Source organism: Ursus arctos, unplaced genomic scaffold, assembly GCF_023065955.2.
Source record: "Ursus arctos isolate Adak ecotype North America unplaced genomic scaffold, UrsArc2.0 scaffold_3, whole genome shotgun sequence".
Lineage (NCBI taxonomy): Eukaryota > Metazoa > Chordata > Mammalia > Carnivora > Ursidae > Ursus > Ursus arctos.
Window position 1 is genome coordinate 33418765 of NW_026622985.1, and position 13957 is coordinate 33432721.

Below are 13957 nucleotides of genomic sequence, written 5' to 3' on the forward strand. Positions count from 1 at the left end.
TTTGCCATAGACCCTAATAGGAAAGTAAATATATGGTTAAAATTGAGAGACAATCTACAAAGAAAACTTTGGGGGGTGGGGTTCCCTCTGAAGTTCTACACTAAATCATGTGTTTTGTGTTTGTGCTTAATATCCTGAAGTTGTAGGAGTTAGTGAAGCTTATGAGGATGCTGCCAATTGTCTCTGGTTGTTAACTAACTCTAAGCCTTGTGCTAACTGTAAGTCTCCAATACAGAAGAATGAGGGATGCAATCACATGCAGTGTGCTAAGGTAAGAAGTTAAAGAGGATTTTGCATGCTTTGCAGTTAGAATCTTAATTTGACAATATTAATCCAAAGAAGAAACAAGCATAAAACTGTTGCTGGGTTTCAGATGGATTCCAGGAGATTACATTCTATATTCTTTGTTGAATAACGTAAGTATTGCTTTATACTACTACATTTTACACTCGTAATGAATGTTAAAAATAGGTTAAGGATTCAGTGGTATTTGGCCTGAAGGTGAGAAACACCTGAATCACTTCCCTGCTAATCTTTCCCAGTGAGGATCCTGAAATCTTACCTGCTGAACTACAGACTCCTCCCGGCCCCTGCCCAGTAAGGATCCTGAGAGAGTTTTGTCTATATATAAATAATAATATTAAATGATAAAGTGCTATTTTATATGAAATCTCTTACAAAGCTGGCTTTCAAGTGTGCAGCTTGGATTCAAGGCCCAAGTCAGGCCCCAGGCAATTCCCATAAGTCCACATCTAACTATTGGTGTCTGTGTAGAGGTGGCTGTATAATAAAAGTACCCAAAGCAGTGGACACTTAGGTCTGCTAATGAAATCATCAGTTAAATCATTCATTCATTCAATCCTGTATTGAAAATGTCAACAAAGATCTTCCTGACCGAAACATAATTAATATAAATAATTACTTTTGGAAGGCTACCCTCCTGGTTTGGTTACATAGAAAGAAACTGCCGGGGCGCCTGGGTGGCACAGCGGTTAAGCGTCTGCCTTCGGCTCAGGGCGTGATCCCGGCGTTGTGGGATCGAGCCCCACATCAGGCTCCTCCGCTAGGAGCCTGCTTCTTCCTCTCCCACTCCCCCTGCTTGTGTTCCCTCTCTCGCTGGCTGTCTCTATCTCTGTCAAATAAATAAATAAAATCTTAAAAAAAGAAAGAAAGGAAGAAAGGAAGAAAGAAAGAAAGAAAGAAAGAAAGAAAGAAAGAAAGAAAGAAAGAAAGAAACTGCCATATTTAAAACAAATATTCTGGAATTAGGTTAATATTTTATTAACCATGCCTACATTTATGAACATTTTTGTTTTAAAATTATAATGATATTCCAATTTTTTTCTTTGCAAGTTTCATGTATATAAAAAATAATGACTTAAAGTTATAAGAGCAATGTAACTTTTAATTTACAATGCGAAAGAAACCCAAATAGTTAAGAAGATTCCAATAACATATATCAATATCTTCTAAGTATTACTTGATTTTTAATGTTGAAGCTAATGATGATTGTCATTATTACATTTAAAAAATAGCAGTTACCAGATCATTTTTATAAGCCTATTATTACTATAAAATTAACATAAATGAATTAGCTTAGTGAGTCAGTAATAATGATTTCCTAAGAGGTAAGAAGAAAAATGTAGTACAGTGTTCTGAGCAAAATGCCCAAAGGTGATTAGTTCATCTGATTAATTCAGCTGATCAGGCCAAAAATATTTTATTTGTGGTCTTATCTCTAATATCCATTATTAGTTTTTTCTTGGAAAATCTGTTACAGTCTATATAGATGTGTAAAGAAATACAGGTTAACCATAAAAATCAGCCATTGGGCTACTAATAAAGAGGCAAGATGCAATTACTAGGTACCTTTATTCAAAGCACCTACCATTAGTAAGTAGTTGATAAATATGTATTGAGTGAATGAATATTTTTATGAATTCATCAGGCTCATGATATAAGATGATTTATCTTAAACAGATTTTGCTTACGCTTCTTTCGCATTTAAAAAAACATTTACTTGCACACTATGGAAATGTGGTAGTCTTATCTAATATACTATCTGAAGTATTTGCATTGAACAAAAGAAACTAACAGGTAATTCTTAGGACATAGAAGAAAGACATCTAGAAAGTAATAACCTTGCTACAAAAGAATTTCATACTTTTAGAATTTTTTTTTTAATGTGAAGGTGGAACAACAGATCATATGTAATTGAATCCATGCTCTAACACAATGACTGAATCATAATATACTTTTATTATTGACACAGTGTTGATAATGATTCAGTGGACAGTGTTTACTTTCTGGAATCAAATTGTTAAACAGAAGAATGACAAATTTGGCCTTATAAAAATAGTTTTATTTATTTTAAAAAACACTCTTTATTCATTTCCCTTTAGATAATTTTCAGGAAACTTTAAATTTTGCATTCTTACACATTTTAAATCACTTATAGTAATTTTCTTCATCTGACTCTCTAAAACTATATGCTGCAGCTAAAAAATAAATTACTAAAGTTCTATATTTTTTTCTTATCATAGAATATAAGATTTGGCTGTTTTGTAGAAATTTCTGCCACTGATTTTGAGACATCAATAAAGCTGTACTGAAGGGTGCAAAATATCAAATCAGGCACAAAGTTTGCTTATACCAAGCAATAAAAGAACTTGTATCCTCTCAGAACCTTGATATCTACAATTTATTGTGTAAGTCCATGTTAGTGAAGGGCTAATGAGGACACAGACTTTAATTTAGTTCTCTGTCCATGACCTATCAGGTAGAGAAAACACTAATAAAGATATAGAAGACTTAACATAATTACTAAGATATATCTGATTGCTATATATTCAGACTTTGTATCCTGAAAACAAGTATCCGTGGAGCATTAGCAAAAAAATTTGACCATTGTTCATCAAAGAAAATCTCAGTAATACTGCAGAAAATAGAAATGGTAATAGCAACATTCTCTGATCATAATGGAATAAAATAGAAATTAATAATAAAGTTACAGAAGGCCTCTTTCATTTGGAAATTTTAAATCTCTCAAGCAACTCTTGAGTTAAAGGAAATAAAAGTGGGAATTAAAGAATTTCTAGGAAACTAGGATAATGGAAATACTACTTTATCAGAACCTGAGCACCTATATCTAAAGCAATGCTCAGAAATGTGCATAGACTCATTAAAATAATACAAAATAAGGAATGAGTTAAGGATATGACTCAAAATAATTAGAAAAACAGAATAAACTTGGACACCAAGAGAAAGGTTTGTTTGGTTTTTTTTTAAGATTTTATTTATTTGACAGGGAAAGAGAGCACAAGCAGGGAAAGCAGTAGGCAGAAGGAGAGGGAGAAGCAGGCTCCCCAAAGAGCAGGGAGCCCAATGCGGGGCTCGATCCCAGGACCGACCTGAACTCAACTGACTGAGCCACCCAGGTGCCCAGAAGGATTTTTTTTTTTTTAAGCAGAAATCAGTTGAGTCGAAAACTGAAATACGGTATAACTAATAAACCCCAAAACAGTGGTTTTTTTGAAGAAAAAATAAGATAAACCACTAAGCTTACATAAGAAAAAAATGGAGATGAGATAGTTCAAATGCACAATGTAAGAATTAAGGGGACTAATCAATAAATAAAGCAAACTGAAATGATAATAGATAATTTTGTTCAACTCTTACAGATAAATCTGAACTTGGATTTGAAATGGATTGATTTTCTAAGAAAACATAATTTATTAAAACTGACTCTAGAAGAAATATCTAAACTTATTTCCATAGAAGGAAGTTTTTCAGCAATCTCCCCCCTTTAAAGCAATAGGCCCTAACAGTTTCACAATAGAATTTTATCAAGCCTTTTAAGAATAGGCAATTCTAATATGACTTAAACTGTTTCTGGGAGTTGTTGTTTTTTTTTTTTTAAGATTTTATTTATTTATTCGACAGAGATAGAGACAGCCAGCAAGAGAGGGAACACAAGCAGGGGGAGTGGGAGAGGAAGAAGCAGGCTTACAGCGGAGGAGCCTGATGTGGGGCTCGATCCCAGAACGCCAGGATCACGCCCTGAGCCGAAGGCAGACCCCTAACCGCTGTGCCACCCAGGCGCCCCTCTGGGAGTTGTTTTAAAAAAAGAAAGAAAGAAAGCTAGCTTTCAAATTATTAAAAGTGAGTAGAACCTTGATATTAGCACTGTTAAGAAGATTATAAAAATTAAAAGAAAATTATAGATCGATCTTACTTATGAACAGCAATGCATAAATCCTAAATAAGATATTGGGGGGGACCACAGATCTTTGCACATATAATACAGCAAGAATACATTAAAAGAGTGATTTGTTAATTATGTCTCAATTTTTTAAAAAAATTTTTAATAAAAAAAAAGGTAGTTGACCATGTGTTTATTTCAGGAATGCAAGAATGTTTCAATATTTAAAAAGCTATTGCTATACCTCATGTTATTAGTAGATCCAAAGACAAGAATCATATATATGTTCTGTAGTTGCTAAAAAGTCATTTGACAAAAAAACAACAACCATTCTTTATTAAAACGCTCAAATAGGAATAGAGGGACTCTTCCTTAGTATGATAAAAATAGATCTAGTTCAGTGCAAAAGTTAGCATGATATTTAGTGAGAAAACTAGAGGTACTGACACTAAAACCAAGAATAAGGTAAGAGGGCGCCTGCGTGGCTCAATTGGTTAAGCATCTGCCTTCAGCTCAGGTCAGGATCCCAGGGTCCTGGGATCAAGTCCCACATTGGGCTCCCTGCTCAGTGGGGAGCCTGCTTCTCCCTCTGCCTGCTGCTCCCCCTGCTTGTGCACTCTCTCTCTCTCTGGCATATAAATAAATAAAATCTTAAATAAAAAAAAAAACAAGAATACTCTCAATAACAAAGATTGTTAACATTGGGACTGGAGATACCAATCAACATATTTAGACAATAGGAACAAATTAAAGATGTAATAATTAGAAGTGAAGTAATAAAATTATTTTTTTGCAGATAGCATGATTACTAACAACAAAGTTCAGTTGATTAGCAGAGTACAAAGTTAATATGCAGAAGGCAATAGCCTTCATTTGTACCAAAAACATCCAGACAAAATATGTACTGAAAGGAAGATCTCATTTATCTAGAAAGAAGCTTAAGAAATGAACAAAATTTATATGATGAAAATTTTAAGACCCCTATCTGTAAGACATAAAAGATGTTGAAATTTGGAAAGGTAACATAGTTGTTGGATAGAAAGTTTCCAATGAAAATACCAGCAGGTTTTATTTCTGCATCTAAATAAGCTAATTCAAAAGTTCACATGGAAAAACAAAGCAAGAATAGCTAGGAAAACTGAAAAAGAACAGTGAGGAAGAGCTAGCCTTGTCAAATAGTAAGCCTATTGTAAAGGCTCAGTAATTAAAACAGCATGGTGTTGGCACATGAATCTGGATATTAATGAAACTATAATAGAAAGCCCAGAAAATATAGGGAAATATGTGGGAATTTAGTGTATGGTAAAGGAGGATCTCCAGCAGTGGAGAAACATAGACTGTTCAATAAATAGGATTGAGACAACTAGACAGCTGTGTGGAAAAAATAAAGTTGAATTCATAGTGTATACTGTATACTCATGTAAATTCTTAACAGCTCAAATATTTAAATGTTTAAAAAGCAAACAAACATAAAAGTACCAGAAGAAACCAGATTGAAATGGGGAGATCCCTCTGACCCAAAATCCATAAACTTTAAAAAAGGATGTATTTTCATACCATAATGCTCATATTTTTGGCATTATCTGCCAATTGTGGTAATAAAGTAAAATTTTCTTAAAAACAAGAAACAGGTTTTATGTCTTTCTACTTAGAAACCTTTTAATTTGTTCCTAGTTTCAAAAACAATTTGTCAAAGTCATTAGAAAAACTTCAGATGAAGACTGGTGAAGCTTTATATACCAAAGTAAGATTACCATGCACTTGAAAAATGAAACATTGTCAGTATCTGTCTTTATTATTGGGAAAGAATATCCTATTGATATTTTTAAAGATTCTTTGATATTACTTCATAATATTTTGATTTATGTTTCAATTTATCCTTTTAAGCGGTCATTTTAAACTACTCCTGCATCTTTCCATAGTACAGATAAGGTCTCCAGAGGAAACATGAAAAAGACGGCTTGTCTTTAGAAGATTTGTACCTGTTCACACAGGCAGAATTGTTTGATCTCTACAAAGTGGTTGACTAGAAATCGGAAAATAATTTGCATGTTAACACAGGGCGATGTTTGCATATATGTTTTCTTTTGAAGTGCAAGTATGACTTTTGCTGGATTTGCCTAGAAGAATGGAAAAAGCATAGTTCTTCCACAGGAGGGTATTACAGATGTACTCGCTATGAAGTCATTCAGCATGTGGAGGAGCAATCCAAGGAAATGACTGTGGAGGTAAAGAGAACTGTTTAAATCAAGGCCTCTGGCTAAGCCACTTAATACCATTGGGAGTATTTTGCATTTCTTCTTTTCCTGTCTTTGTTGTAATGAGGCATTAAATTGAATACACTTTATTTTTTTCCTTACCCCCCAGATTGAATATACTTTAGAGTAGCCTTTAATTTAAATAAAATAGGGCTATCAACTTGCGAGCTTTCTTTTTTTAATTTTCCCTTTTTTAATTTTGTCAAAGTCTTATATATCCGTATCTCTATCATGACTTAAAAACAATTTTAACGTAATATCAACAATACAGTATTATGTTATAGCATATAGTAAGTCTCTTAGTCTGCTTGGCTGCCGTAACAAAATACCATAGACTGAGTGGCTTAAACAACAGAAATGTATTTCTCACAGTTCTGGAGCCTAGGAAGTCCAAGATCAAGATTCCAGCCAATTTAGTTTCTGGTGATGACTCTCTTCCTGGCTTGCAGAGGGCTGGCTGTCTTTTTGCTATATCCTTACATGGTAAAAAGACAGCGAGCTCTGGTGTCTCTTCATTTTCTTAAAAGAGCACTAATTCTGTGGTGTTAGGGCTCCACCCCAGTGACTTTATTTAACCCTTATCACCTCATAGGCCCTATCTTCAAATCCAGTCATTCACATTGGGGGTTAAGGCTTCAGCATGAATTTTGGGGAGATACAATTCAGTCCATAGCAATAAGCAATATAATAAAACATCGAAGATCTGATAAATGTAGGTCTTGAGAGGCATCTTTGCCTTATGCTCTGGAATCACAGAATCAGTGGTTTATCGCAGAGAATACAAATACGAGACTTTGTTCTGGTAGCCTTAAAAATGTACTGTTTTTTTTTTTTCTCTCAAAATAATGAAATCTGTATGCACAACTACCTATTACTAATAAAAGTTTTAAGTGACAAAATCCCCAATTTTAGTAGCTAGTGCTTTATTTATAAAAGTCATTTATGGACTTTTGTTTCCTAGGCTGAGAAAAAACACAAACGATTTCAGGAACTTGACAGATTTATGCACTATTACACAAGATTTAAAAACCATGAGCATAGCTATCAGGTATGTCCCAAATCATTTCAAATGCTCTGAATTATACTGTTGTGAATAAATAAAATTATATAAATTATTTATTTCTGTTCCTTTAGTTAGAACAACGCCTTCTTAAAACAGCCAAAGAAAAGATGGAGCAATTGAGTAGAGCTCTCAAAGAAAGTAAGTTATGAGTGGTATGTGTGATAATTAATATAAAAATAGCCTTACATGCTTAAGTCAATTCATTAGTAGGAGGTTAAGGCCCTTCAAGGGATACATTATTATCTGCACTAGCTCATTCCGGTACTGCTTGGAGTTCTCTGAAGCCCAGAGTGCAGCTTAACATTTGAGGCCTCTGTAATTAGATTTTCTACCCGGCTTACCTTACATGCTCCTCTTAATGCAGCCTATACTGTTAGCAGATAAACACACATCATGGTTTTGCTTACTCTGTGCCACTGCTGATAATCTACAATATCTGAAACAGTGGATGAACCCTAAAAGGCATCCTTGATCTAGTCAAAAGAGCAAGATTCACATGTTACCCAGTCGTAGTGTGATTAAATTTCCAAAGATTTTTGAGAAAATTTAGCAGACTGCTTAATGGAATGGAAGTCAAATACAGCTTTGGGAGAAATCATCTCACTGGTAAAAAATGGACGTCAGAGTCTGAAAGCAAAGACATGAGATAGGTCTGACTTACGGATCCTAAAATGGAAATTCGGAAAGAACATTCCTAAATGGATTGAGTATTGGTTCATTAAAATATAGTATCTCACAATGACCACCCAGAGTATAGGTTCTACCATGTTTGTTTTAAAAAGTCACATTTTTAAAATAATCATAGCTTATATATAAAAGGTTTTCAGCCTAAGATGCGATTGTATATGCTCCAGTTTGTGAAAGTAAGACCCTTTTCATGAGGGTAATTTCCTAATTAAGATAGTAAGCATAAATTAAATAAATTAGAGTAGAAGGAAAAGTGTCAATAGCACCTTTGTCTCCTTGTTAATATTTAGTTTTTAGACTTCAGGAATGATGTAACTATATCGCCATTACCAAACTCTTGAAGTACTGTCCACAGTAAAAATGGAAAGGAAAAAACCCTCGCAGTTCTACAGTTCTTCAATAGGGATTTTTGTCTCTTAAATCACCAGGTTGTCCCTAATGCTTAGAACAGTGCCTGATACATAGTAAACATTCGATAAATATCTGTAGATGTGAATTACTGCTTCTTTTCAACCTTCTGGAGGTTCCAGACAGCATAGTAAGATGTGAAAAAGAATTAAATGTTACAAGGATTGGAAAGGAAGAAACAAAACTTCACATACTTCTCACACATATCATATTGGGGGGGGTGGTTTTGTTATGTTTTCCTTTTTTACATCTTCTTTGTTCTGATCCCTCTGCTAGGATAGATATTTTGGGATGGTCTGTACGTCAGTGTGTGTATATACACATGTAATTTCTTTCCACAAGCCTGCAGAATAATCTTACTTTCAAAAGAACTTATGAATCTAGATTCTGCTCCTTAGTTTCCCTCTATTTGCAGTTAAGGAGAAAACTAGAATGTTACAATGATACCTGGAGAAGGAACAGTCTCAGATATTCAGGCAGTTTCTTCTCCCCTCTTCCTCGGTCTTGCTCCCTGTCTTTCTCTTCTTGATATATTTACTAGCATTAGTTATCCAGTTCCCCAGAATGTTTTATCTTTTTTCTTACAATGTTTGTGCAGAAGTGTAATCATAATTAGGTGGGGGGTTTTTTGTTTTTTGTTTTGTGTTTTGGCAAACACCTTAGCAGGACATTTGTTTTAATTCTTTTTTTTTTAAGTTTATTTTTTTTAGTAATCTCTATACCAAACATGGGGCTCAAACTTATAACCCCAAGATCAAGAGTAGCATGCTCTTCTGACTGAGCAGCCAGGAGCCCCCGTTTGTTTTAATTTTTAATCAGTAAAGTTTCACTAGAGATAACCTGAAAAACATAGTAAAGAAGAGTCAACCTAAAGCTACATTTGTTTAACCAACAGGGTAAGAACAGAATCCAGAATCAGTGTATGCATTCCTTCATGACTGCCATCAGTGCTCCTGGGCAACTGCAGTGTGCTTCATTTATAAATGCAGACAAGCCACACATGAGTGTTTTGTGTAGGTGTTTAGTTCAAATAATCACTGTCATACTGTTACTTCAAACAGTTTCTTCATAGAGATCCTTTGTTGTTGTTTTTTAAGAAAACTCAGTCATTTAATTTATAACAGCATATTTGCAAAACAATTTTTTTTCACTATACCTGATTTACTTTATAGCTGAAGGAGGCTGTCCAGATACCACTTTCATTGAAGATGCAGTTCATGTGCTCTTAAAAACTCGACGCATTCTCAAGTGTTCTTATCCGTATGGATTTTTCTTAGAACCTAAAAGCACAAAGAAAGAAATTTTTGAACTCATGCAAGTAAGATATCTTTTTAAAATTAAATTTAAATGCAATTATTATAAAAAACAGATTTTGTCCTTTTTCAACCAATTAACTAAGTTTTATCTTATTTGGCTGTGACTAGAAAACAATTTTGTTTTTATTTTTTAGAATGGTTTTTAAATAAAGGAAAAGTTACCAGTAATAAACTGAAAATTTTTTGTATTTAAATTTGCCACTGCAAATCTGAGTGAGTTCTGAGCTATGCAAACATTTCCTACCACATTTGTTTGTTTTAAACTGCCTGATGTTGAAATCTGGCCGAATTCTGATTATGTAATTAGAAATTTTATCTTCAGAGATGAAACAAACCACATTACATACTAGATGGGAAAGTCGCTGTTTACCAGTTTATTTTCAAAATACAACTGAAAAAGTTACAGTATTTAAAAAACAAAAACACCTAAGCCAACTGACATCACTGTAGCTAACCAACTTCATTATATGTTCTTTTTTTTAATCCACCAAACTTTCTTCTCTTGCCACAATTTTCATGTCACCCCTTTGAACTGTCCTCTAGTAATTTATATCCTACATTTCTTTTAAAAATGCTCAACATTTATTTTCTCCATGAAGCCTTTCAGATCTAACCCCAGATCACAGGGATCTTTCCTTGCCTCAAATTCCTTTAGCATTTACATATAGTCTGCACTACGCAGTCATGTATTTGCATGTACAATGCCTTGAAATTTACTCATTTTTTTTTCACATAGACAAATGATAAATTCCCTGTAGACATCTGGCATACTCACTATTTCTTTGTAATCTGTAACAACTACATTGTTATAAACGCCTTTCGAATGAGTGCTGTTTTCCTGAAATGTGCAAAATAGAAGCATATATTAAATAGGAAGTTATTTTACAGTTTGGATTAATTTCTGAGTTCAAAAGAGATTTAACTGAGAAACCAGATAGACAATGGATTTGTTATTGACTAACCTACTCAGCCAATAAGCCTTCTTTTTTTCTCTCTCTCTCTTCTTACCATAGACAGACCTAGAAATGGTCACTGAAGACCTTGCCCAAAAAGTCAATAGGCCTTACCTTCGCACACCCCGCCACAAGATCATCAAGGCAGCGTGCCTTGTACAGCAGAAGAGACAAGAATTCCTGGCATCTGTGGCTCGGGGAGTTGCTCCTGCAGACTCACCAGAAGCTCCAAGGCGCAGGTAAAAGGGATGCATGCTATGGAAGTCATCCTAGCTCCAGCCACAAATGCCACCAGGTTTATTTTTTATCTAACTGGGGTTCATATTCCTGGAAGTTACTTATACCTATAATACAGAGAGTTGATAAAAGCATGTTAACTTCTTTTGGGGGATTTTTCCCCCAGTACTATTTCTATCTTTCTTATATTTTGTTTGTCTTTATGTGGTTTCTTGGAATAAATTAGGCTAGGTTAATTTCACACTTAGTGAACTTATAATTCACAGTATTCGATGCATCACTTCAAATATGTAATATATGTAGTGATATGATAGTCATAAACATCTTACAATGTCAAATTTGGAAGCCTTGCCAACTTGTTATGGTCTTATTTATGGTTTTATGTAAGAGGTTATGAAGAAATTAGAAATCTGATATTAATAAAGTTATTTAAGTGATTCATATTCCTCCATTAAAAAACAGTTGAGTTTTGGTTGTTTATTTCAGATACTTCTACTACTACTGCCATTATAAATTGAAGCCTATTTTCTAATTCATAATAATTATAGGCATTAGAAATTCCTTTGACCCTATTTTCATAACATAAGAACTTATAAAATAAAAATAGAAGGAATCATAAAATACCCTGTTATAGCATGATGATTTTTATTTTCCACCATTTTACACAAACATAAAGCAATGTAGAATTTGAAAGAAATAAAGTATCATTTTAATTATATTCAGTAGTTGATCTGCTTTGGTTAAGCAAGTTCCAAGCGGAGGACTTAAAAGTAATGTTCAGTGGGCGAGGGTCTGATTGTATTTTATAGCTGGTAATAAATCAAATGTTATGTCTAATTTCATTGTAGCTTTGCTGGTGGAACATGGGATTGGGAATATTTAGGATTTGCATCACCTGAGGTAATTGTTTTGGGGGGGTTGTATTGTTTTTTAATTATATTTTTCCTTCATGAAATCCTGCTTGCATTTCCACCCTTATCTATTCTAAATCCTACTGAGATTGTCAGCAGTGTTTTCTCTTTGGTATATAATAAAAATGCCTCAGCAGAGCCTACATTTAGCTATTTGTAGTACTGGATTATCACATTATTAAATGCATCTCCCTTTTTATTATTTTTAATTACTGAGCAGTCAGAATTAAGGCCAAATTTATATATTTTGGAACATAACTTCAAATTGGTTAATGAGATACAAATTTTATTTATCAGAAATATATTTTTGTTGTAATATTATTTCAGTCTAAATCTATGGAAAACCTGCACAATCTGTTTCTTTAAAGTTACTACAACAAGCTGATTCAGTTGATTTGTAATCAGTTTCTAAGGTGGAAACTTGACATTAATGTTTATGCAGAAAGAAATGCTTTGCTTAGTTGCTTTCTGTTTCTCTTTAAGATTTTCACCCTCTTCTTGGGTTTTTTGGTTGTTGTTATTAATAGATTGTAAAATACAAACAGCCTAAAATACTAACACTGCAAATAGCAATTACCACAAATAAAAATAAGAGTGAAAATCAATCACATTGCTATTTTCTGAGCTTTAAATTGCCACTGTCACTGTTGAGTCTGATTTTAAATGGCTTTAGCAGTTCTCTCTACCTCCCTCTCTCCTCCCTTACTCTTTAAAACAGTAGTATATATCTAATGTTTATGTTATAATTACCTTTTAACTTAGTTCTTGGAAGGGAGCAGGACAAACAATGAAACCTTTGTTTATCATTTACAGCCCATTTGTTATCTGCAACTGAAAGAGAGTGAAATCAGTTATGATCCAGAAATGACTGTGGCTTATTTAAATCAGATATTTTCTCTTTTCAGCTGCTGAGGATACTTGCAATCACCTTGTGGCCTTTTGTATTGGTAGATATATCCAAGAAAATACTGACTTGAGAAAACAGTTTGTGCTTTGGAAAATTTTAAATTTACTTAAATTGCAAAAATAATTCAATATATTAATGAAATTTCTATTGTAAAACAAATTATGAACCTTTTCTTTCTTTACCTGATGATCCTATGCTTATTCTGTTACAATTACAGCTTTGAGGATAATATGGAAAATTTCCACCTAAAAGCATGAATAAACAAGCTTCAATTATCAAAAAAAGAGTACTAAAGATTTCAGTACTTCAGGGTAGAAATACAGTTTAGCTTTATTTGGGCACAAATAAAACCTTTACCAGTGTACTCAGGGTCATGTGTGCATCATCTGGCAGCTTCTAGCTCTGACAATAACTTTAGGAATCCTAAATATTTGTCCTTGAATTTTGAAGGCCTGCTAATGTGACTGACACAGATTCATTTTGTAAAAAAAAAAAAAAAAAAGAAAGAAAAAGGAAAGCTTGCCACCTCACATGTGGATATTTATAAGTAAAACTATTGAGCTCTTGTTCTCCAGAGATTGAGAATTGTGAAAGTATAAGTAACTTTTCCTTCTTAAATTTATTTTTTTGTGTTAATAACTTTTATAAGAATTTTTTAACTACTTTTATTTTTCTCTTCTTTAAAGTCTTTGGCACACTGAAACACCACGATTTTATGTAAATCTTATTGCAAGTCTAAAGAATTACCATATAGTGTGAAACTAAAATTCTTCATGCGTGTGACTGTCAAGTAACTGCCAAAGTAATATCTTGAAAAATTAGCTCTTTGCCTTCATATATACTCTGAAAAAAAAAACAATGTTACCAAACTCCAATAGACTTTTAGGTTGAATTTATATTTTTTTCAGTAAAGTTAATTCCATCTTATTCTTTTTTTAATTAAATTGAATGAATCAGTGACAGTCACAAGTATTTTGTACCACTTTAAAGGCAGTGGAGCCCAGAGGAAAGAGCAT

The 13957-nt window shown here is 33.4% G+C and overlaps 1 protein-coding gene across 8 annotated transcripts in view; it reads left to right on the forward strand.

Annotated features, from left to right (window-relative positions):
• ANKIB1 (ankyrin repeat and IBR domain containing 1) overlaps positions 1–13957 on the forward strand; it is a 248689-nt gene that overhangs the window by 227322 nt on the left and 7410 nt on the right. For 5 of the 8 annotated variants that reach the window (XM_048212861.2, XM_026505429.4, XM_048212863.2 and 2 more), the window contains 7 exons: positions 141–271; positions 6295–6429; positions 7421–7507; positions 7594–7660; positions 9790–9935; positions 10947–11125; positions 11972–12023. In XM_048212861.2, the coding sequence (XP_048068818.1) occupies positions 141–271; positions 6295–6429; positions 7421–7507; positions 7594–7660; positions 9790–9935; positions 10947–11125; positions 11972–12023 (797 nt within the window). Of the gene's footprint in view, positions 1–140; positions 272–6294; positions 6430–7420; positions 7508–7593; positions 7661–9789; positions 9936–10946; positions 11126–11971; positions 12024–12939; positions 12982–13957 lie in introns of all 8 variants that reach the window. The other 3 variants (XM_057304104.1, XM_057304103.1, XM_057304106.1) reach the window with 1 other exon arrangement.